Source organism: Aethina tumida, chromosome 3, assembly GCF_024364675.1.
Source record: "Aethina tumida isolate Nest 87 chromosome 3, icAetTumi1.1, whole genome shotgun sequence".
NCBI lineage: Eukaryota > Metazoa > Arthropoda > Insecta > Coleoptera > Nitidulidae > Aethina > Aethina tumida.
The window spans coordinates 30309493-30334351 of NC_065437.1; the positions used below are offsets into that span (position 1 = coordinate 30309493).

Here is a 24859-nt window from a genome sequence, read left to right on the forward strand (position 1 = left end):
AAACAAAACCAGTATTTTAAATTAGCTTTTGTTTATAATAACAGTACAAAGAAATTACTTACAATGTTTCCTTATGTAAATGAAATATGAAATCTTATCACAAAAATATTCTTTTCAAGTTACTTCAGATCTTAATTAAAAGTATAGTATTTTATAAAAGGAGTCCAGTTTTAAATTTGTCATTTAATTTATATTTTTCTATTAAATTACACAGCAGGGAATAAATAAAAATGTAGCGGATAGATATAAAACTGACAACAAAAATATAATTTTGCCAGTATGCGACAACAAAGAGAAAACAATTATACAAAGGAATTCTGGTCTACGAGATAAGATAGAGTAATATATGGAAACAAATAAAAAAAGGACAACAAAAAGTCGAGGACTGTTAAACATTGGCGTAGATACAAAAGTCTGTTATCTTGCTGGCATTATTTGAGCTGACTAACTAAAGCACCGTCTATTGTAATTGCTTTAGCTCCAAGTTATACACATTTCAGTTTTGGAGCATTTACTTTAATAACCGTATCAGCGATTCCTTGGCAGATGTTTTACCGCTGCACAACTGAACGCTGAATTTATCAGTTGGAAGTTGGCTTGTTTATTGCATCTGTGTGGAATTTCCAACTGCTAAAACAATAGATAATACGTGTATTAACAGATTAAAAATATCACATGTTGGAAAAACTAACTACTTTTCTGATTTGTTTAAGCTATTTTCAAAACAATAATTCCCAGCAATATTCTTGAAATTTACCTATTATACTAGGTGATTCCAAAATAGGTGGTGAAAACTTGGAATTAGGTAAAAAACGTTCTAATTTTTTTTTCTAATGTTTCTCAAGAAGAACATATAGACAGACATTAAATTTCCAAAAATTGTTTCTTCCCATCCCATTTTTTGCTTTCAGCTAATTTCATTAAATGCATTTTCAATTTTTTTACGCACTTGTTCTATTCTGAACAAGCCTAAGCCTAAGCAACACTGAACAATATTGTCGATTAAAATAGAGTGGAGCACCGTCTCGGATATGCCAAGATATGTCAAGGCTTCTATTCCAGTGGCATATCTTCGAGGAACTTGTAACGTTGTGTCTCTAGAAATTGAAGAAACATTTCTTTAGTCAAATTACTTGAAAGAAAAGTGTAGCCTAGTAGTTTTCATATTTTTCTAATATTGCATGCCAATATTTTAAATTATTGCTGGTAGTGTGGGATTTTTATTGCATTAGTGTTTTCATCAATCGAAATTTTGTCTCTCTAGTGAAAATTATTTTTGACAAATATATGTGAGAGAGTTCATGACGGGCTCGAAGCCATTGACAAAATTGCAATGCACCTCTTTCTGAAAGATCTTGGGCTTGTCAGTAACGATAAGGATGCAGCAATTGTTCTTTTACAGCACTTCGAATGCGATGTATTAGTTTATTGCGACATATGTTTTCTACTAATGGTTGGATTTACACAAACTAAATGCAAGACATTCTCATCAACTGTTCTAACGGTTTTTAGTTTTCCTCTATCTGGAATTTATTTCTTAATGTGTCTGTTACATTTAAAAGTCACTCAGTGGAAAGAAATGTTTTGTAATTAGGTTCTAGAATATTTTGCTGCATATCATCTTACAGAGTTTACTCTTTATAACATCAGAATACCTCGATATAAATATGACGACTGATACGGATTACGCACCGGAGCCAGTGAGTGCGAAACTCCACTATTCCTGAATACATAGATTATGGGAAAATATCATCAACAGAGGATGGAAAACATGAAAAATGAAGTAATTGTATAGTGTAAAACCCAGGAGCTTCAGTCCCTACCCGACGATGATTCACGGCATTCCTCCGCTACTCCTTTTCCAGATTAGATTGCAATTGAAATTACACTGTTGTAACGATTACACTACTTCATCACAAGTACATATATAAAATTTAATATAATAATTATTGTGACAGTATATTTCAAATGTGAACTACGTACAACATTTGATAATTTGAACTCAATGACACATTCTATTAAATTTAAACTTTAATATAACAATATAGATGATAACATAATCATACATTTAAATATTGAACATTAAACAAACCATTTTTAATTTTATTTTTACGTATTTTATTACATACAATAAATTTTATAAATACTTCTTTTATTGACAAATATATTTTTATATTAAATAATATTTTTAATCAATTTTTTATTGCTGTTGGTACTGAATCGAAGAGAATTTATTTATTAAATTCTGTAAAATTATTAAACATTTAACATGGACTATTTGAAAGTTCTAAACTTGCTTACAGCATCTGCGCGTAACCATCGATTTTCTCTGATACTTCCAGCGCACATCCGTAACTCTCACTATGTGGGCGTAACAACAAAACATTTTTTACAAATATAATAATAAAAATAGTAATGTGCTTGTTAAAGTTTGTGATTTGTTTAAGTTTTGTTTTAGTTATATCAGTATCCCAAGTATCAGGTAAGAATCCTTATACTACAATCGGCAAAATCTATTGTAAAGACTCAGGAGAGGTTATGTTCGGTGTTTACAAAATAGGTTAAACGGCAAAACTTAACAAAAACGCTTAAAAAAGTATGTTACTAATTGTTCAACATTTTAATTTTCAGCTGGCATCAAACACATCGAAGCTAATCCAGATGCAAAGCGACTCTACGACGACCTCCTGAGCAACTACAACAGATTAATTAGGCCAGTTATAAACCATACCGAAACTTTAACGGTATGGCTCGGTCTCAAGTTGTCACAGCTGATTGAGATGAACCTTAAGAACCAAATAATGACCACCAATCTTTGGGTCGTTCAGGTAACATGATTGCTTTTATTTTAAATCACTTTTTGCAGTTCAACTGTTTCAGAAATGGTATGATTACAAACTGCGGTGGGATCCTGAGGAATATGGAGGTGTTGAAATGCTCTATGTACCGTCTGAACATATTTGGCTGCCTGATATAGTACTCTTTAACAAGTGAGTAAAATATATTTATTTAAATCTTTTCAATAAATATGAATAATTCAGAATTACTCGTGTATAGTTGCGCATTCGCCATTTTTGACACGTAATGAAAGCTTCTTTGGTATGATGTAGATAGTAGAGTAAATTTGTTAATTTAAATATTTTTTTTATTTATTAAAATTATTGGAAACTTGTCTTTAATTACATTCATTATTTTATTTTTAATTAATCTGTTTAATTACTTACAAATATATATTAGTAAGTAAAATGGTAAAATATTATTTACTATTAAACAAATTCAATAATCAAAATAAGTTTTGTTTACTCGAAATTACAGTAATATTTATTTTTGGCTTAAAATTATTTATATATTTATAAAATATGAATATGTATGTCTGTAAAGCAAAATTTGTTTATGATATTAAGTTATAACAATACAGTGCTGTTTCCCAATTATTTACATTTCTTTTCTATAAAATATTTCCCGTAATCTAAATAACATATTTCAATTCGAATTCACAAATGAAATAAATATTGAATATATATATATATATATATATATATATATATATATATATATATATATATATATATATATATATATATATATATATATGTATATATATATATATGTATATATATATATATATGTATATATATATATATATGTATATATATATATTTCCATATGCCACAATAAATTTTATGAATGAATTCACTTCACAGTTATAACAAAACTTTTAAATCGTGTTTACTTATATTAAATTTAATAGTAAATTTTCTAAACTTTTTAATAGCAATATTTTATGCAGTTTACTAACGTTATAATATATCTTAAATATAATTAACATTCAGAATTAGTAATTCGAATAAAAGTACTTAATTTTACATTTGCCTTTTGATAGTGTAGTTCCAAAAGCTAATGCACTTTACATACCAGTTTTAACAGCGTTGAATTCAAAGTGTAATCAGCGTAACTTGCATATATTAATAAATTGCCCTACAACCTCGTATATTAATTTCACTAATGTCAAATTTATTTTTTATTTATTTTGTGTGTAGATTTAGTATATTCAGGTACATTAAAGTAATGAATTGTAATTTTTGAAGTAGTCAGTAAAGAAATATTTTTTTAAGAAAACTTTAGACCTTTTTAAGTTTATATCTGATAAGAAAAATGATAAGATGTTATTTTCACTAACTCCATTTGTATAAGAAAAACATTTTTAAGGTTTAATTTAAAAATAATAATATATAATTTTTATTCAACAAAATAATCATTACTACAATATTATGTTCTACAACCAAATTGATGCAACGAAAAAAAAATCTGACTTATTGCAACTGAAAAAATATACATATTAGTTTTGATACCACTTTAGAATTTTTTAAGCAAAAAATTAGACAAAATGATAAAAATAATAGTCAAATGAACTGAATCAATTTTAGCACTTAAATATACAATTTTTACCCGAAAAAAAGTTTTAAATATAACGTGAAAAGAAAGTAAATAGTATAATTATATAGAGCATAAGAAACTCTCAAATAATATATACAGTTTAATACAAAAATGTTAAAATATAAATGGTCTTAAATAAATCATGAATCAAAAACGAAAATTACTTTTTCCTGTACCAAATATTAAGTTTATCGATTTTCGTTATAGTAAAAATAATTAAATATCTTAAATGCATGTTTAATTGACATAGGCGAAAGAGAAATTGATAAATAAATTATTTTTGGTCATTTTTACGTCTCTAATGGTCGCTAATCTTAGAGACGTAAAAATATTTCCCTCATCTTTTCAAGGTCACTTTTATTAATATATTTTCGCATGTATTCAATTAGTAATTTCTGAGATATAATCGACAACTTCCATTTTTTGTCCACTCGATTTATTAATAGTCATCGACCAAGATAAAATCAGTGCTTTACACCAGGCGTGGTCAAGCTCCTTGATAGGCCGAGCCATTTTCAAAAACTTGAAACGTTTCGCGAGTCGTAATTAAATACGTATTTAAAAGGTATGCAAAAAAGGTATTAAACAAACTTGTTTACAGAAATTATATTTATTCAAAACATAAATAAAATTACAAAATATGTGTATTGAATTTAAATATCAAAAAATAATCTCATTTATTTTACTTCTCTTGATAATTTTGGAATGAAAAGGGAACTCGGTACATTTATCGAGAGCCACAAATAATCCTTCAAAGTGCCGCATGTGGCCCGTGAGCCGCAGGTTGGCCACCTCTGCTATACACACATTGTTGCAAGCGATTGCATGATGTCAAACCTGATTTAAAATGTAGTCTGAAATTTACATTTGATAATGTACTAATCCACAAAATAGTTCATATCGGACTAAAATAAGCATTATTAATACGATTAGGATAATGAGTTAGACAAAGAGTAAATCGACAGCGGAACAATGGACAGATAGGTGGAAAGCACAGAGCAACAAATTGTGAGCAATTAAATATGTTGAAGAGATAAAGGATAACGTAGTGTTCTGTAATGGTAATAATACTAATTCAGTAATATATCACACAGTCTCAATTAAACATGAGATCAGAACAAACATGGACACGGTAATCAATGCGAGTTGCGTCAATACATACGGAGTTTATTCCAGACGAAATTAAAACGAGTAAACAAACACGAACAACAGTTTAATTAAATTTATTTGTTGTTGATGTTTTATTTTAATTAAACTCCTGAAAAATTTATAAAATAGAATCGATAATAGATTTGATGCCGAAACATCTGTTAATAATTTTCACATTGCATTCTGATGTTTACTTGTAAAGGCTACTTATGCTTATGTAACGAGTTACCGGTGATCATTTTATTACTATATATGTAAATATATATATATATTTTGTAAGATTCATTATGACAAATTATAGGGAAACATTTTTCAGAATATATCAATCATATACGACTCTACTATTTCTGTCCAATATTTATTTCAATAACTCTAATCTTTACTTCATTTTTTCTTTGTTGGAGATTCAGTCTCCATGTATATAATATGTCACATACACGTTCTGTCTCAAAACTGAAGTAACTGGTTCTATAAATTTCCCCAACTTTTATACTTTTTTAACAATTCCATTTTTCCCAAATAGTCTTAAATCGTCAAGGAATACCATGAATTCTAAAATGGAATTCACGTATTATTTGTGAGTCCTGGACCGATTGCCGAAAATAATTACCAGACTTACAGACTTCTGGGTGTTCCCTAAACTAAATTTGGTCATGAAAGTGGAGCATTACAAGTCTTTAGAAGAGATCTAAAGAATGGTGACATGGGTCCTAGAAAAGATCCCAAAGAATGACTTCCAACTTTGTATTGAATCGTTTTACAGACGATTTCAACGTTGTATAAATGACGAAGGAATAATATTAAATAAAAATTACAGTTTGTTTACCATTTCGGTTATCTGAGATCAGTCACCTTAGTTTTGGTACAAAACACACATCTCTCACAAAACTGATATATTAAACAACAAATATAAAACAAAATAAATAGATTTTTAGAGACTCAGAGTTCTGAATAATTGAAATAAATTATGACTATTATTTCAATTATTTTTTATTTGGATAACATTTTACAGTATTTAATACATATACTACATATATATACATATACTCATAAAATATGAGTTGTACTTGAATTAATTTGAGTACCTAACATGTATTTACTCTCAATTTAATTTTATTTTTTATGACATTTCATACTTTTTTATTTAATTTTGCTTGCTTTCTGAGAAATTAAAATCGATTATTTATTGGCGGTCTTATATTTATTATAATTATTTAATCATTGGTCGAAGAGAATCTGTAAGAAAAATTATAATTCAGCGATACCAAGACCGAAGAAAACACAAGAAGATGATTAAGAATTGGAGTCAATCGTGTCCTGTATTACTAAAAAAGTTAGAAGAACTGGCTAAATGGCAGCTCTAAAAAAATTATTTGAGTTTAAAAATTTTACCAATTCATAGATAGAAATCTTATTATCTATTGATATTAAACTCAACCTGGAAGAAATGGGACTTGCTGGAATTAGTTCAAGGTGGAGAGTGGATGGTTAGTACATGGGGATTGGGATGGGAATTATGCTATGGGAAAGCTTCACTTCTTCTGCCAATTTATATACAGAGATATATGAAACAACAGGTTGCTTTCGTATATGAAAGAAATGATACACTTAATAAATATGTTTCAATATGAAAACGATCACAAACTTAAAATCAAATTTGTCAGTGACTGGCAAAAACGCCAAAGCATCGATGTTTTATGTTGCTCGTTCCAATTTCCAGATATAAATCCTATAAAAACATGGAGAATCTCGTTTATAACCAAATTCTATATAAAATATACTTAAATAAACTCATCACAGCAGCTCAAGAAGTTTGAAGAAATACAGATTTGCCGTATATTCAAAAAATAATGCTACAGAAATATTAATGTGTTAATATTAAATTGACTAGATTAAATAAATTCATCATTCTTTGAAGATTTGCTTTATTTATGTGTAGCCCAATTCAGAAAATAAGAGACATTTTGTAGAATATGAGTATAGTAGTTTTTATTTATTTTATTTTAACAGATCACATTAAATAAATGAGTTATAGCTAAATTATTTAACATTTTAAAAAGTTGCTTTAGTATTGATCACTACTGTATAAGCACCTCTTTCACATTTAAAATATTTACCAGTATACGTTTCTCATCATCATCCTGAACAGACGATAAAAATCGTGGAGACGTATATATTTATCAAGAGTAGCAAAATATTAATTGTGTTGATATTCAAAGCTGAAAAATGAAGACATTTATTATTTTCCGTTTTGTGTGAAAATAAAATTAAAAACAATCATAAAATTCCATCCAAAATTTCAAATGATTGAAGAAGGTGTTTTACAAATAGTGATATAGTAATATAGTCTTCTCACGCCTCTTTTTCTTTTCCCCCAAGCATAACGTCAAAATCTGATTCTATGAGAAGTCCTATCTAGGGATCTATGAAAATTCACTTAGTTTTCGAAATTGTTGTTTTATGTAATTGAAGCTTTAAAATATTTTATTTAAAACTTTACTTTTTGGCTCGGACATCCCACTCCCATAGAAAATAAAAAAGTAAAGTGGCCCTTATCGTGTAAATTAGACCTCGAAAAATATTTGGCCGCCGGATTTGCATTGAATAGTCCAACTTTTTTCGATATTTACTAGTGTAATTAAACAAACTGCTTCATAATAACTTTACCACCTTCCACACCTATACAGGGTGATATTTTTAATCTGAAACTCAAATATCTTGAGTGTAAAAAATTCAAAACATAATCCATATCAAAATTTAATTATTCAGCAGAGGAAATACACTAGTATTGAAGTATACCCTCTTCCCCCCAACTGTGAATTTAGGAAGTTAAATAAAAAACCCTACTTTTTATTGTAAATTCAAATTTTACAACTAAAAATATGTAGGACTTTTCAAAAAATTTTTTTCGGTTCATGATAGCATTGTATGTTACTATAAAATTTCTCCGATTTCTCCTAGTGACAAAACTGTCTTACTTGTAAACTGTCATTTGAAATGCGAATTAATAATGGCTACCATTTTGAGCATCTACTTTAAATGAAAAATGCGAAGGGACTCAGGTCCCTTATCTGCGAGGAAGGAAGAGGTTGAATAATTTTAATTCTAATGTATTTCCCTCACGTAATGATTAAATTTTGATTATGGGTATTTTTAGAAGAGTACTTGAAACTTGAGATATTTGAAAGCTTAAAACAATACCCTGTTTGATAAAACGGGTCCAAATATTTGTTTAATGTTTATCTTAAATAATTAACTTGTTTTAATATGATCAATAAACGTATGGAAAGCATTGAGAGGCTAATTTATTCTGTAGTATGGAGTTGCCTCGTAAAGTACCCACAGAGGATAACATAAACAACCAGTTATTATCGTATTTCGACGTGTAAAACATCCTAAATCAACAAGGCAAAATAATAACAAAAGTAACTTTTGTGTTTCAGTGCCGATGGAAACTACGAAGTGACGCTGATGACAAAAGCTACGCTGTCTTATACTGGAGAAGTAATTTGGAAACCTCCCTCCATATATAAATCTTCTTGCGAGATAAATGTGCAATACTTTCCGTTTGATGAACAAAGCTGTCTAATGAAATTTGGTTCCTGGACTTACAATGGCCTCCAAGTAAGTGTTATTGAAATTTAAATTAATTTATTTGCCGAATGAAAGAACTCAATACCCCGATTTACGGGCCAATTCCTTTTTCATCCCCTACGAAATCAGTTATAAATAAGGATTTATTTTTATCGTAAATCAAGGTTCGTTTTATGATGTTATTGAATACGAGGACAAATGGTTTAGGTAATAAAAATATCACAAACACGTCCCTTATAAAATATCAAATATATCGATTAAAGGTATATTCATTTTAAACCGCGACAAAGTTTTAATCGAATGAGATAATTAATTGTACAATATTTTCATCAAGATATACCGTAAATTTGATTAAATTTAAAATTTGTTTAAGGTTTTGATTAAATTTTAAAAATTGACGGAATTTCAAACAAAATTTAAATGAAACGTCAAGGTTAATTGAAAACTCCTTTTTTATTTGCCTCATGATTGTGTTTATTTTTGCATTTAATTAATTGATCAGTTAAGATTACACAGAATGTTAAATACAATTCAATTACAGCATACATACTGTGATTTATAATTTATAGGTAAATTAAGTAGATTACCAATGTGACTGGGGACGAAGTTGATTAATGCACTTTGTGATATATTAATAATTAAGTAACCAATAAGGCCCGCTTTTATAATTTGTGTGCCGAATTCAATTAAGTTTACAACACCACGATTTTTAATGATAACGTTAATACATGTCTTGTTGTCACTGGTCAGTGTAAAATTTATGTATACTAAAAATATTCTTCACATTAACGTTAACTAACACGGATAGTGTTAGAAACGGCGTGATACTAAACATTTTAAGACAATGTCAGTCCGAGCAAGCTCCGCACATTCTTCTTCGCTTCCATAAAGTCCAGAATTGCATCTGGGTAAGAAGTTGTTTCTTGTTACTCCGGAATGTTTTATTGGTTTATAAAGATGTGTATTCAGTTTAGTGCCAATAAAAAATATGGCTATAATAAAAACATGATAAAACACTGTCAGTTGTAAATAAGACCAGTATCACATGTTCAAAGGGAAAAGTTTATGGCCTTTGTTCGTAATCAACGGAGTAATTTTATACAACCATTCTCTAACTGCTCTACCGAGTGCAGTATCGAATGGTAACGTCCATATTCGGGACGTTGCTCGCCAGTTTGAGGGTTATTTCTTCTGTCTTTTATGTTATTAATAAACAAAGACAATAAAACGTTTGCAGCGGCAAAAAGACGTAATATAGTTTTACGTAAAAAAATTCTAACTGGCCGTTGAGGAGCACTTTAAAAAATATCTTTTTCCACAGACATCGCCACCAACTACTGATGTTTCAAGGGAATAATATATTTTATGAATTTGTTAAGGTGCTATATTTGACTTCGAAAAATGGCGGATGCGCTATATAATCGTTAAAATTTTTTATCTAATATTTATTTTACATTCGGTTTATTTGTGATTTATTCATCTAGCAAGGGTAGCCTTCCAGGCAACAACTTAAAACACAAGTTTTCATTCACTGAAATACTAAAAATAAGAAAAAATAAAACAGGGCAGTTTTAATCTCTCAAGATATGAATAGAGCGATGTAAAATGTTCATAACTATAATATTAAAATCTCTCATACCATTTTTCCTAAAAAAAATATAGACTATTATTTTATTTTTATAGTGATTTTACTTGGAGAGTTTAAATAAATTCAATTATTACTTTAACTCAAATACAATTTCTAGACTATTATTATTATTGTCAACCTAATAATTTTTATAGAATTTCTTTGGATTAAGCTATGACTAATTTGGCAATATATTAAGAAATAATGTCATTAACTCAGATACCATTATCCAAAAAATATCAATGATTATTATTAGTATTATTATCAATTCAATAATTTTATAGAAAATCTCAGGAATAATTTCAGAAATATTATTATCATTATAATTATCCTAATAATTACGGGGAAATAATGTTGTTTCTGCGTATATCGATATTTGATTGTCATTTATAACTTCATTGACTATCTATTGTTCCAAAGTCATTTTAAAGTTATTAAGTTTTGTTCACTTCTAAATAATTCAATATTCAACTTTTTTTGCAATTTGGGTTGAAATGGTCAGTCAAATACAAGAAGAGCATATCCGGCATTGTATGCTTCTCGAGTTTCACAATTGTAATAACGTAATAGTTCCGACCAAAAACATTGGCGATGGTTATTCAAATGCACTCGTCATACCAAATATTAGAATTTCTAAGTTCAGATCCGGTAATTTTGATCTTTTTGACTCCTATCGATTAGGAAGGCCAACGACATTAGAACTGGAAGCAAATCCATATAAAATAATTGAAGAACCAACCTGTCCGAAGAAAACAAAGCCAACCATCCATCGCATGTAAGGTATTGCTTGAAAGGCACCAACAGAATCGTTTTTTGATCGTTTGATCACTAGAAACAAAAAATGGGACCTACACGATAATCCATATGCAAAAGGTAATGGCTATCTCCAAATGAATCACCACGAAGTACTACTAGACTAGGTTTACATCCTAAAAAGGCGCTTTTATGTGTTTGGTAGAATATTCGTTGAATTATTCACTCTGAAGTGCTGAAACTGTGAATGCAGACCTTTATTGTGAACAATTGGATCAAGTGAAGCAATCTTTAGATGAAAAGACAAGACCACACTTTACAATACGAACATTGGAAAAAATTAATGAATTAAGAAGGGAGGTACTAGCTCACCTATACTACACATCCGATATTGCACCCTCGGATTTCCATTTATTCCGATCCGACCGAAAATTTGCATATTAGAAGGCAAAAGGTTGTTGATAACGGAGGGATTATATTATTGATTAAAAATAAAGACTTATTAAAAATGAATTCATTTTCATAATATTATACTTCAAAATCCTTTCACATACGACATAAGAAAAAATGAAAATAACGCAAATCATTAGCTTTTTTTAATGAGTCTCAATTATAAATGGAATATAGCGTTAGTATATTTTTAATTTAAATTTTATGCGTTCATTTTTAATGTACATTTTACGGTGATACATAAAACGACTCCATTAAAAAAGGTATATAGAAATATTTTAAAAATGATAGGTAATAATGGAAGAAGACAAATAAAAAATAATAAAGCTGCTGGTAAAAATAAAAATTAATCTTAAATTTTTATAACCAAACTTAAAAGCTGTACAATAAACTTTTAAGACTAAAATATATTTTATATTCTTATAACAAGCAACAAGAAACTTAAAAGCATGTGTATTAAATTATTAAAGGTTAATATTTACTTCGATTGAGTTCAATGCAATAATTTAAGAAATCCTCAAATTACATATATATATATATATATATATATATATATATATATATATATATATATATATATATATATATTCTCTATTATTATAATAATCGAGGAGAAACTTAGAAGCATGCACCATAATTAACTAAATGTTCTGGTCATTTTATTAATTTTAGTGTAATAATTTAGGAATCCTCAAATTACATACGTACACAATCAACAAAACTAAAGACGCTGACCACAAATAAAACATCAATTAAAATTGTGCAACCCAATCTGACATTAGGGTGCCATTAATCAAATGCGTATCTAGGGTGTTCTAATTTCGGACCTTTGTTTGTTCCCAGGTCGACTTGAAACACATGGAGCAAGTCGCCGGCAATAATATCGTCAAGGTCGGCATTGATCTATCCGAATTTTATCTATCGGTGGAATGGGACATACTCGCTGTACCTGCCACGAGGAACGAGGAATATTATCCCTGTTGTACGGAACCCTATTCCGGTGAGTTATTTTAAAAACGTCGTAAAAATTATTCGGCTTTTTCTCCGTTCCATTTTCGTTGAGACGCCCTCCATCTCCGGAACGCATTTCCATAACCGTTTAAAATATCGGAGGCATTAGAAATCCATCGCTTCGCTGCTGTCTGACAAACGATGGCGATTTCAGATTTTCCCAAATGTCGGATGATTTGACTAATTAAACGCTCGTTATTTCGCGCTTGTGATGTGTGTGTATGGTTTTCTGGGATAACGATCTGTTTGAGATGAAATGCATTAACCTCATTTTTTATGTGATGTTCACATTCTTTCAATACAATTTAATTTAATTAATATTTATTGTATATTTGTTAATGTTTATATCTTAACGTACATTTTATAACACTCGGATAAATTATTTTAGAACGCTTTATCAAATAATTTTATTGTAGAAATTAATAAATCCTTAGATAAATTAAAATTAATTAGAAAAATAACATGAAAGTATTTTTAAGTTTTCTGCTGATTGGAGCACTCGTTGTATGGATCACATAAAATATTTTCTGATGCACATATTTCAGACAAAACTGATTTTTTATAACTTTTTTTAACTTCTATTCTATTCTACAAAGTAATCATCATTATCAACAATTTCTTTCAGACAATGTGCAAGTAAATTTATGATTCCAGGAATAAAGTCTGGTTTCTGTTTTAACAACACGTTCATGTAGTCTTGTCATGAAGAAACAAAACAAAATTACTATTGAATTGTCGAAATATATTCAATTTTCATCAGATATAACAGTTTAATATTTATAAAAGGCTCATTTGCATTACGTGCAAGAAGAGTATTCACAATTATTAAACGTCTAATTTTATCCTCACTTATTTATATGGAACCCATTTATGCAACTTTTTGATAAAATTAATTGCATAAAGCCTCTTTACCATTATCTGGGTGAATTACTCAAATGAAAAAAAAGTCAAGTTTATAGTTTTTATATTTTATTTACTTTAATTTTTGTAATTTAATGTATTGCTTGGATTCTAACCAGTGCAAAAATCTTCAATTAACTTCAATTATTTTCACATGTATTTGTAATTTAGTTGTTCAAGAAAATAATTCACGATTTCCTACATAGTTTTTGTCTTAAATTAAATGGTTTTAAATCTTAAATTTGCACAAAACGTAAGTAACAAATGTCATCTTTTTTCTAATTTAGGTATGAACAAAATAATATTTTGATACTTTTTTTTGTTCAAGTTATTAATAATGGTAAAAGTCAAGGTTGGTTTTCATTTAACAAACTTCTCACAGGAAAAACTAATTTAAATTCATGACTGATTTGAATAATAATATTGATACGTTTTATAAGAATGATATAATGAATTGAATACATCAAGATGTATCTCAAAAATTGGGTGACTAATTTCAGACAAACGACATGGGTAAATAAATCGTAATTTTTATTTAATATTATTCAAAGTACACTCCTTTGTCATTGGTACAACATTGGAATCGTCTGTAAAACTATTCGAAACACAGTTGGGTATAGATCTGTTCTATAAACTCCTACATCATTAACAATTTTAGTTTAGAAAATAACCAGTCTGCTAGTGCAAAATCTGGCTGATATGGCAGATGTAACAACACGGCAACGCCCCTTTTGGCCAGAAACTCATTACTATTCTGCATTTGTGAGCCGGTTGTCATGAAATAGGACGATCCTTGATCCTGATATTCTAGATTTTTAGAATTCATAATCAAATTTACAATCAAACATAATTGTGGGAAAATACAATGATTTACATTACAGTTTCATAAGTTGACAACAATATTTTTAGAGATAGAAAAGATACAATTATTCTGAAAATTTTATTAATTGAAGTAACAGCATTGTTGGGGACGTTCTATACAATAAGTCACCACCAACTTTATTCTCCTTCTTAGAAACCGTCAGATTTTATTGAATTTCTGTAGAGTTCAAACAAACGTTCTGATTGTTTTCTTATTTGTTAATTATATGTTGTTTATCGATTATTGAATATTCGTAAAAGTTTTCATTTTTGCCAAGAATTTAATTTAAATTTAATCATCATTCGTTTAATTGTTTTATATTTGTAAATAATATTCCTATGTTATAAATTAAAAACTATAAAATAGTAAATAAAGGTTTTGTAAGAGATGTGTGTATGTGTGTGTTACATTACATCAATTGAATATTGGCTAAGAAAAGTTGGTAAATAGTTGAAAAGAAAAAATATAAAATGTATAGTCGTATATCATCAATATCGCTTTTATATATCTTTATGATTCTTTCAAAAAGACTGGCCTTTCCAATTTAACATCTAGAGTAATACAATAGTCACCGGTAATCCGGTACAAGATAACGTCATAAACAATGTCACTAAAATTATCTTACTAAAATAGTACCTATTCCATGAATTATACATTGATATGATAAGTTTATCGTGTATTTTAATAAAAAAATAACTACTATTTCCGGTCCACGTGAAACAGAACAAGTCGACATTTCCGCATTAAATTCGCTGATAATATCGCACAATCAACATGACATATAATTACTGGGGGTAATTATTACGGCATGTATGGAAAGTGTAAATAATTATTATTTATGAAGCCATATATCTAGTTAATGTCAGTATGAGTGAACACATATTATAAATAATCCGGAAAATTGTGTCGCAATAACCATCAAACTTCGTTATTTAATGTTACAAATATATTTTTATGATTGATTTTAGTCATAAAACATTATTTTTAAGGATTCACTTCTGATATTTTATCGCATACAAATCGCAAATGTTTAATCACCCTGGACTGTTTTACACCCATTAAATGCTATAAACTGTTTTTATCTGTAACACACCACAACATGAAAAAAATAATTCGCCCCACACATAGATGATGTCTTCGATCCATTTTTCACGTAATGTATAAAAATCTGGTCGATGAAGTGGAACAATATTGTAGAGAAGCCATATAGACGTCTTTGTTAGAAATTCCACTTGATATTATAACGACGAACTCTCGAATGGAGGTTAGAAAGTTCACGTGGAACGTTTTTACTGGATATAGCAAATTGTATAAATTTACCTCTCCTAAAACCTCGATGTATAAAAGAATTTTATTATAAAAATATAGTGAGAACATAATAAACACAATGTAAATAACACATATTCACCCCTACAACACAATACGATAAGCATTGAAAACACCTTTTGTGTATTCACAATTGAAAAGTGAATATTAAGGTCGTAAACTTTGCATGCATTAGGTACAATAAGTTGCACACACACACTCAATTAATAGGGATTCTCGAGTCGCAGTGCTTTGCATTGAAACTTCGACTCGTAGCATTATCAACATTCAATACTTCGAAGACAATTACGAGGCGATGAATGTGCACGCGTATGGCGACGTTAAACATACACCATTAAAATCAATAGATGCTTTGTAACATCATGTTAATATTCACCGAGTTTGCAGCGAATTACAATCCCACGACAAAGGTAATTTCGGGGACAAACTGACGTTTAAGTACGAAACGTTGCCACAAGTAGAAAACGTTATTTGCGTACCGTAAATCGGTAGTGTAAGAACTTTGCAATTAGACGGCTTCTAACAATCTGCAAAGTGATGTTTTATCACGTGGGTGTTCAATTTTGAGACCCAATAAATTTCAATTAGATGGGATAAAAAGAAATTACAATGGTGTTATAGAAGGCTATAATTTTTAATTAGTAGTTTGCGGTGTCTAGGGATGATTCTGGTAAATTTAAAGGACGGTTTCAAAATTCGATTAAAAGTAATATTAAAATCAACATTGAAAATTTATGTTCATTAAATTATTTTAAATTGGAATAAGGTGAAAAAACTGTTTTATACAAGAAAACAACAACAAAAAGTAATATTACATTCTATAAATTCAAATACAAAGTAGTTATATTGAAATAACTCAAACGAAAGTCATTTTATACCATTGAGATCAAATGTGGAGCCATTTAGATTATGTATTACAATTCTATTACCGTTTTATGACTTTGTACTTACTTACAGATTCAGCTGCATTTGACTGAAATAACAGCAACATTTTTTCACGACAAGTAATTTTCTTTTTCAGATATAACATTCAAAATAACCATGAGACGGAAAACGCTGTTCTACACTGTCAACTTGATAATCCCGTGCGTTGGGATCACGTTTTTAACTGTTCTCGTCTTCTATCTGCCCTCCGATTCCGGGGAGAAGGTGACACTTTGCGTCTCGATCCTGCTCTCACTCACCGTGTTTTTCCTGCTGCTCGCTGAGATTATTCCGCCGACTTCCCTCGCTGTGCCATTATTGGGCAAATACCTACTCTTCACGATGATATTAGTCACTTCCTCAATATGGGTGACGGTTTGTGTTCTTAACATTTATTTTAGGTAAGTAGCTGATTAATCAACCAGTTGACTATTTTAATCATGGGTGTCAGGTCTAATTTGCATAGAAGGCAACTCATTTAAGTGGGAGATGAAGTTCAAAAAACTATGTATACCATAAAGACTATTGTGTATATTTGCAAATAGAGACATACTGTATTATTTTTTATGATTTAAAAGTGAGAAAGGTGATAAGTTCTTAAATGTATACAAAAATTTAAAATACAAATGTATATTCAATGTCAAATATTACTTGTTTCTAATAGATTTACTCCTTCTGTTCAAGCAAACAATGCAATAAAAATCAAAATATCTCGGAATATCAAAAAGTTTTAGATTTCATCATTAGTTCTCACAATTTAATTCTTAAGTGCGGTTCAAACACAGTCAGTTGATTAGTGGTGTAGTCGAATAATTTAGTACTTTACCGGTCCGAGGACACTAATTTTAATCTATTATTCAAATTCTACAATTAACACACCCAAAAAAAAACAAACATGAAATTACTGTTTCTTCGACGCATGTCTGATTATTGTTTATAAAAGCGAGGTACTCGATACACACGTTGAAATTTGTAGAAAAATGTATGACTAGTTTTAAGTGACATGACAGCTAAAAAATTGTGTCTTCTGCTAATTTATTTATCTAAATACGTTTAGACTTTTGCATTTCTTATAAATATACTTTTAGATACTAAGAAGTTGGATAGATGTTTCCATAATATTTGAAAATAATTTTGCCATGTCAATTGGCGTTTCCGATTCATTATAAAAAAATAATTATTATCAACAACAAAAACTCCTTGCCTTGTTGCCAAAGATTTCAACGAAACATTGGCTAAGCCAACGACTCTTGACTGGACCTCAGTAAGCAAATTCTATTAATTAACTCACTGAACTAATTTACTTTACTCTGCTAAATCTCTAACTGCATCTGAACTGTACTTTAGTTCCAGCAAGTTCCGCTCTATTCTGTAATGATATTACTCAATTATATATTAAACTTTTTACAGATATTTCAACAAGCACTAATATAATTGTCAAAACTAATACGTTAACATTGTTTATCACGATTTCTTGTGGGTTATATGACCAGAAATTCAATTGATCCCGTTTAGGAAGACGTTAGCTTCAATAGAGAACATATTTTTTTCATAAAAAATACCCTAATAAATTTTTCCCATCTTTTGTCTATAAAAAATTATATGGTGGACCTCCGTGGGGTAACATAGAAAACAATGTTTATGATATGCGTAGACGTTTTTATAGACTATCTTTGAATCACATGAAAATTCATTGAAATGAGCTGTAAATAAAAGAGTTATAGGGTTTTTATCCTAAATGGAATATGTAATTATTATTTTTAATATATTATCAATATTTATTCTCTTACCATGTCTATATGTTCTGACTAAAAGTTAAGTTAACAAAGCATCAAAATCAAAATGATTTTCCTTCAAATTTATCGAACTGAATTAGAGGGGGGGAAAGGCATTATTATCTAAAAGTTAATTTCACACACGCGAACATAATTACTTTCACCCTACTTGTGTTAATCAGGCTATCGATTTGTTAAACACAGTTCGTGAATCCTTAATGTATTATTTGTCAATTCTATTTATATTTAGTAAAATTATGGATATTTAATCAGCTATTTTTTGTTTGTTTTTTATTAAAATAGTTTTATTTATTAAATAAATAATACAATTTATACATTCTCTAAAAACATACATAAATAAAAATTTAATAAATAAAAACTGAATCTGATTGAATGCATTGTTAAAATTCTATCTACATATCGAAGCTATTGGAGTATGCTCATTAGAGCATGTAAAGGAGGTTCAAAATAAGTTTAACCTGGCATTAGAAAGTCATTATTCGTATGTTGAGAATTGTTTCAGAAATTTATTTGGAACTGAAAAACATACCAAAATTAATAGATGATAACAATGAAATATTGATATGTCCCACTTAAAATTAAAGTCTATGATATTTGATACTTTCTTGATCTAATTCACATTCAATATGATATGTTATCTTATTCGAAAATGAATAATGCTCAATTATTCTATTACAATACCATACAATAATTTAAACTAAAAACATACTGGTATAAGTAAATATAATTTAAAAAAGATAAACTTGGCATTAAAATGTCATTATCTATGTGTTCAGGATTGTTTCAGAATATTTCTTGAAACTATAAATATGTACCCGAGAATAAGTAGGCGTAACTTAAAGAATGTTATAAAATATTTAGAAAATAATATCTGAAGTAGTTGAACGAATTGTTAAAATAATTTTTTGTTTCAGTTATTTTTGATATCATAACCAAATTTTAATAATCAAAACTGAAATATTGATATGTTTTTCTTAGAATTTGGGAATTTCATATTTGACACCTTTTAGTTCTAATTCATATCTAATATGATATATTATCCTTATTCGAAAATGAAACGTGTTTAATTCTTCAATTACAATAACTTTTCAAAAATCTAAACTATAAACTTACTGGACCAAGCAAAATAGTTCAAAGTGCACTAAACCTGGCATTAGAATGTCTAATATACATTAACAGAATTGGTTCTGAAATTTGCTTAGACGTGTAAAAACATATATCTGAAATCGTTGTAAGAAATAGTTGTACGAATTGATAAAATAGTACGACTATCTGTATTTCAGGTATTTCTTATAATATAACCAAATCTTAATAAATAAAATTACGAAATATTGTTATGTCCTTAGAACTAGTGACTGTGGTAGTTGACACCTTTTAATATTCATATTATCCTTATTCAAAAATAAACCCAATACAATAAATTTCAACAATCGAAGCTATAAGATTATTAGATCAAATAAAGAGAAGTTCAAAATAAGTTAAAGGTGGCATAAGAATTTTATTATCTATTATCCATAGGTATATATGTCAGAATTTACTTCGAATTTTATTTATATATATATATATGTGAGAATTAGTAGGCGTGACTTAAAGAATTTTAGAAAATATTTAGTCAATAAAATTTGAAATGGTGGTGTGGATAATACAACTCTATTTCTATATAATTCACATATTATGACCAAAATTGAATAAATAAAATTATGAAATTTGATGTCATTCTTAAATTTAGGGATTGTGGTAGCTAACATCTAATTCTAAATCAGATTCAATATATTATATTGTGCTTATACGAAAATGGAACGTGTTCAATTAATCTATTACAGTAACTTCCAACAATCGAAGCTATAAGCGTATTGAATCAAGTAAATAGAAGTTCAAAATGGGCTAAACCTGGCATTAGAATGTCATTATCTATATGTTCTGGATTGTTTCAGAAATTTACTTGGAACGGTAAAAGATATGTGAGATAATGAAGCTGAAACACGCTATTTCCAACCATGTCATGTACAAATAATTGATTTACAAACCACAATACCAGATATCGTCACGCTCGGCGCCATTAAAATTGAATAAATAACAAGCTGCGATAATGTGTGGAATTTGCAGCGACTGATATTTTATTAATCGATTTCGTATTAGTAGGTTTCATGAACCGGCTAATAAAAAATAAAAGTCATGTTAAACTTGGCATGATTAATAACTAGGGCCTGCGAACATTTCAAACACTCGTTAACGATACGTTTTATTTTCAGATCCCCATCCACACACAAGATGTCCCCGCTGTTTCGCAAGATATTCCTACACTTTATGCCGAAACTTTTAATTATGCGACGAACTAAGTATACTTTGCCAGAATACGACGATACCATGCCACCGAGAGGGTACACTAATGACATGGATATGCAGTAAGTTTTGCACTCGACATTTTTAACACATACCCAGAAATCCGCGAGAACAATACACTTTTAGTCGGTGCATCGCGTGATTTCAATGCGAAACATGTTTCCATAAGCATTATCGTACGAATACCTCCGGATGTTTTTATTTTATTGACGCCCGCGTCTTCCAAATACGCCGTAAACAACGGATTGTTTGAATTAAAAAAATATTTAATTTACTTTAGTACCTTTTCTGGCTGGCGGCGTTGCCGGCGGAGATTTTAAATTGAAATTGTAAAATGCAAGATCCTTATTCCCGTAGTTTGAACATGGGCGAACCGTTCACGACAGACTTTAAAATTACAACAAGGGAGCCGAGCTTCGTTCTCCAGAACGCCGATCAGGACGATAACAAAATGAAAGCTCATTCTTCCAGTAAGTTTTTTTTTTCATAAAGAGGGGCCTGATCTCTCTAGTTATTGGTGATTTTGTTTTAGTGACTGGTTCTTCGAATATGACTCCCCGTACATTATCCGCCAACGTATTAGCCGCCCTGGAGGGTGTCAGATTTATTGCACAGCATATCCGCGACGCGGATAAGGACAATGAGGTAAGTGCTGTGTTTTGTCTCCGCGTTTTACGTTCAGTTCATTCATGTTTAATACGGTCTTGTGTTCCTGCATGCATGCAAGACGCTTCCGGGTTACATCTTTACGGGCTGTGCATTATGACACGTGAATAAAACTGCGGTATTTGTTTTAAAATTTGAACTTACGTACGTGACGTTATCAAAAAGAAAATCGCATATACATATATGGTTTTTTATGTAACATTAAACAAATTTCTTTCATTTTCAGATTGTGGAGGATTGGAAATTCGTTTCGATGGTGTTGGATCGATTTTTCCTGTGGGTTTTCACGTTGGCTTGTATAGGAGGTACTTGCGGCATTATTTTTCAGGCACCTTCCTTGTACGACACTCGTATTCCTGTTGATCAGCAACTCAGTGAGATTCCGTTAAATAAAATATTCCCGTTGCCTCCGCAACATTTGGACATGATGCAACAATCGTCACTGATGGATCAATAATTTCTTGTTCTTGAAAGAATTATGTTGAAGTGTTTTGTTTCAAAATAATTCTTTTAATGCGTCTATTTAATCTATGTTACAAGCACAAATTAATAGCATGAAACTTATTTAGCAACGAATTTAGTATTATTATGATTGATAATTCAATTTCCAGTATTATCAAGTCTTCCATTACTTAACTTTTAAGTATGCTCAAAATTCTTTGTTTTATATACTTTATGGAAAACTAGGATAGACATTACATTTCAAACAAATAATCATTGTAATTTTCGACAACTTTGTTATCGATTATGGTTATCTATTAACAGATATGTATTAGAATAGATGTTAAATATTGTTATTTGTTTCCAACTGTTATTATTTATACAAGAATAATATGTTTAATATCATGTTAAAAATGAATTATCTTCTGGGTAATCTAATGAAATGATTTAATGTTTGTTGTAATATTTTCATCGGTTGTGATATTTGTTAAACATTATATTGTATATCATTTACAATGGTGGACATAAATTTGAAAACTTATTTTTTCAGCAGACAATTAATAAAAGTACCTATGACTGGAAACCCAATATTTGTTTATAAATAATGTTCTTATAAAAAACAATTTTTTTATAAATTTTATTTTATATAGGCCAGAAATTTTGAAACTTTTTATTAATGTTTATTATTAGATTAGTACTTTGTTGCATAGGACTGAATTGGCACATATCTCACAGGAAATCGTCTTCCACTTCGACCAAAGTGCTCTCCAAAGTTATGTCTATCCAAATGTTCTATGGGGTTCAGCTCAAGTCTCTGAGAATGCCAGTTTATAAGAGTAACGGGAATCTCTTGAAATCAATGATTTCCTAGTGGGCTAGAATGGTTGACATCATTCTTTTGATGGAATCTCCATTGCACCAGCATCTCGCACTATCCATATGGAAGCATCATATTCTTATAAGTTCCTGTTATAGTTGCAAAAAACATTCCTAAAACAATAGACCACCACCTCCATATTTTACACTGGCTATTTAGATAATACCTCGTAATTTTGGACGTTTTACGTACTATTTACCATCACTTCCAAATATGTTGAAATTGCTTTTGTCGCTCCACAAAATAATTTTCCATTTTTTATCAGTCCAATCAATGTGATTTCGTGCAAATCCAATCGTAACATCCTATTCTTTAATTAATTAATTTTAATTAAAGACTACTTTGGATGGCTACCTCTGAGATACGATATCATATCAGATATCATTAATACATACATATACTTGAATAAAAGTAATAGAAAACAACCGACTAAGGGACAATTTGTTAAACGTAGAAAAAGTTTTAATTTTTATGGCCAAACGAATACTATCATTTAAAAACCATTAATATTTTATAGACATAGAGAACATTAGACAGGTCGTTAAAAATTAAATTTCTTACAACACCCCCTATAAAACTTTTTTTGATGAGAAAACACTAGTAATTTTTTTATTTTCAACAATACGTGCCTCAAAACGTTCTCAGTTAATTTTTTGGTAAAACCTTTTTTTGAAAATATTAAATATGTAATTACAGTAGTGGACAAAAAATATATAAATTATGTTATTTATTGACAAAACATGTCACATTAACGATGACATAAAAAAACGACAATTTTTATCACGACAAAAACTAGTGCTACCCTTCATAAAAATTTTAAAAAAGTAGATCCAATGTAAATGGCTTAATTTTGAATATTTCGTTCAGTATCCCTCATTGGCTATAACATCCTCAGATTTTTTTGAGAATGAGGTACATATCGTATATGGAAAAACAACCCCAAACTATATCCCTGCATTCATATTTAATAATTGTTGTTTAGTAACATATTTTGGATGAAGTCTCCGGTTTTTAAGACGATGAACAAACTGTCCACCATCACTTCCGAAAATATTAAACTTTTATTCGTCCTAAAATTTTATTTAATATTTAAGATAGTCGCTCTAATTTTGTCCGATACTGAATATCTTTTTGACATTCGAAAATTTCTGACAATGGAACATCGTTATTATAACTATTTTCTGTGATAAGTTTCAAGTAATAGCTCCATGAAAAGTTTAAAATTTTAATCATTATATTTTGTTTTTGAGTTTTTATTTATTTAATATTTTTATATTTTTCTGAAAAAAAATCCCGAAAAACATAATTTTTCCAAAAAATTAACTTAGATCCTCTTAAGACACTATATTTCTCATCAAAAGAAATATTTTTAGGAGGCGTCGCAAGAAATTTAATTTTTAGCGACCAGTCTAAAGAACATGTATGTATTTAATTTGTTTGAAATCAAAGTATTTTAATTATTTTTGTAATTACTTTATTTAAAATTATAAAAAGTTTTCACATTTATTGCCACCACCTTATCTTAAATATTTAATGTAGATTATTATTTAATAAAACATTGCTCATAACCACATCACTAACGCAAACCTGTGTTTTAAAATTCATATCCTGTTCTTTCCGATTACGCAAACACTAATCTAATAATGTCAAGTGCAAATTATGTCAAGCTTACTTATCAGTTACTCTAAATTAAAACGCATTTG

General features: G+C 29.1%; 1 protein-coding gene across 1 annotated transcript; it reads left to right on the forward strand.

Annotated features, from left to right (window-relative positions):
* The first annotated feature begins 2390 nt into the window (after window positions 1-2390).
* Window positions 2391-24859, forward strand: LOC109603361 (acetylcholine receptor subunit beta-like 2). Its single transcript, XM_049965265.1, has 10 exons — window positions 2391-2482; window positions 2632-2828; window positions 2881-2990; window positions 9030-9210; window positions 12854-13010; window positions 17131-17434; window positions 21082-21234; window positions 21530-21642; window positions 21705-21817; window positions 22065-24859. Exons 1-10 carry the CDS (start codon window positions 2416-2418, stop codon window positions 22293-22295), a joined length of 1626 nt encoding a protein of 541 aa, XP_049821222.1. The 5' UTR covers window positions 2391-2415; the 3' UTR covers window positions 22296-24859.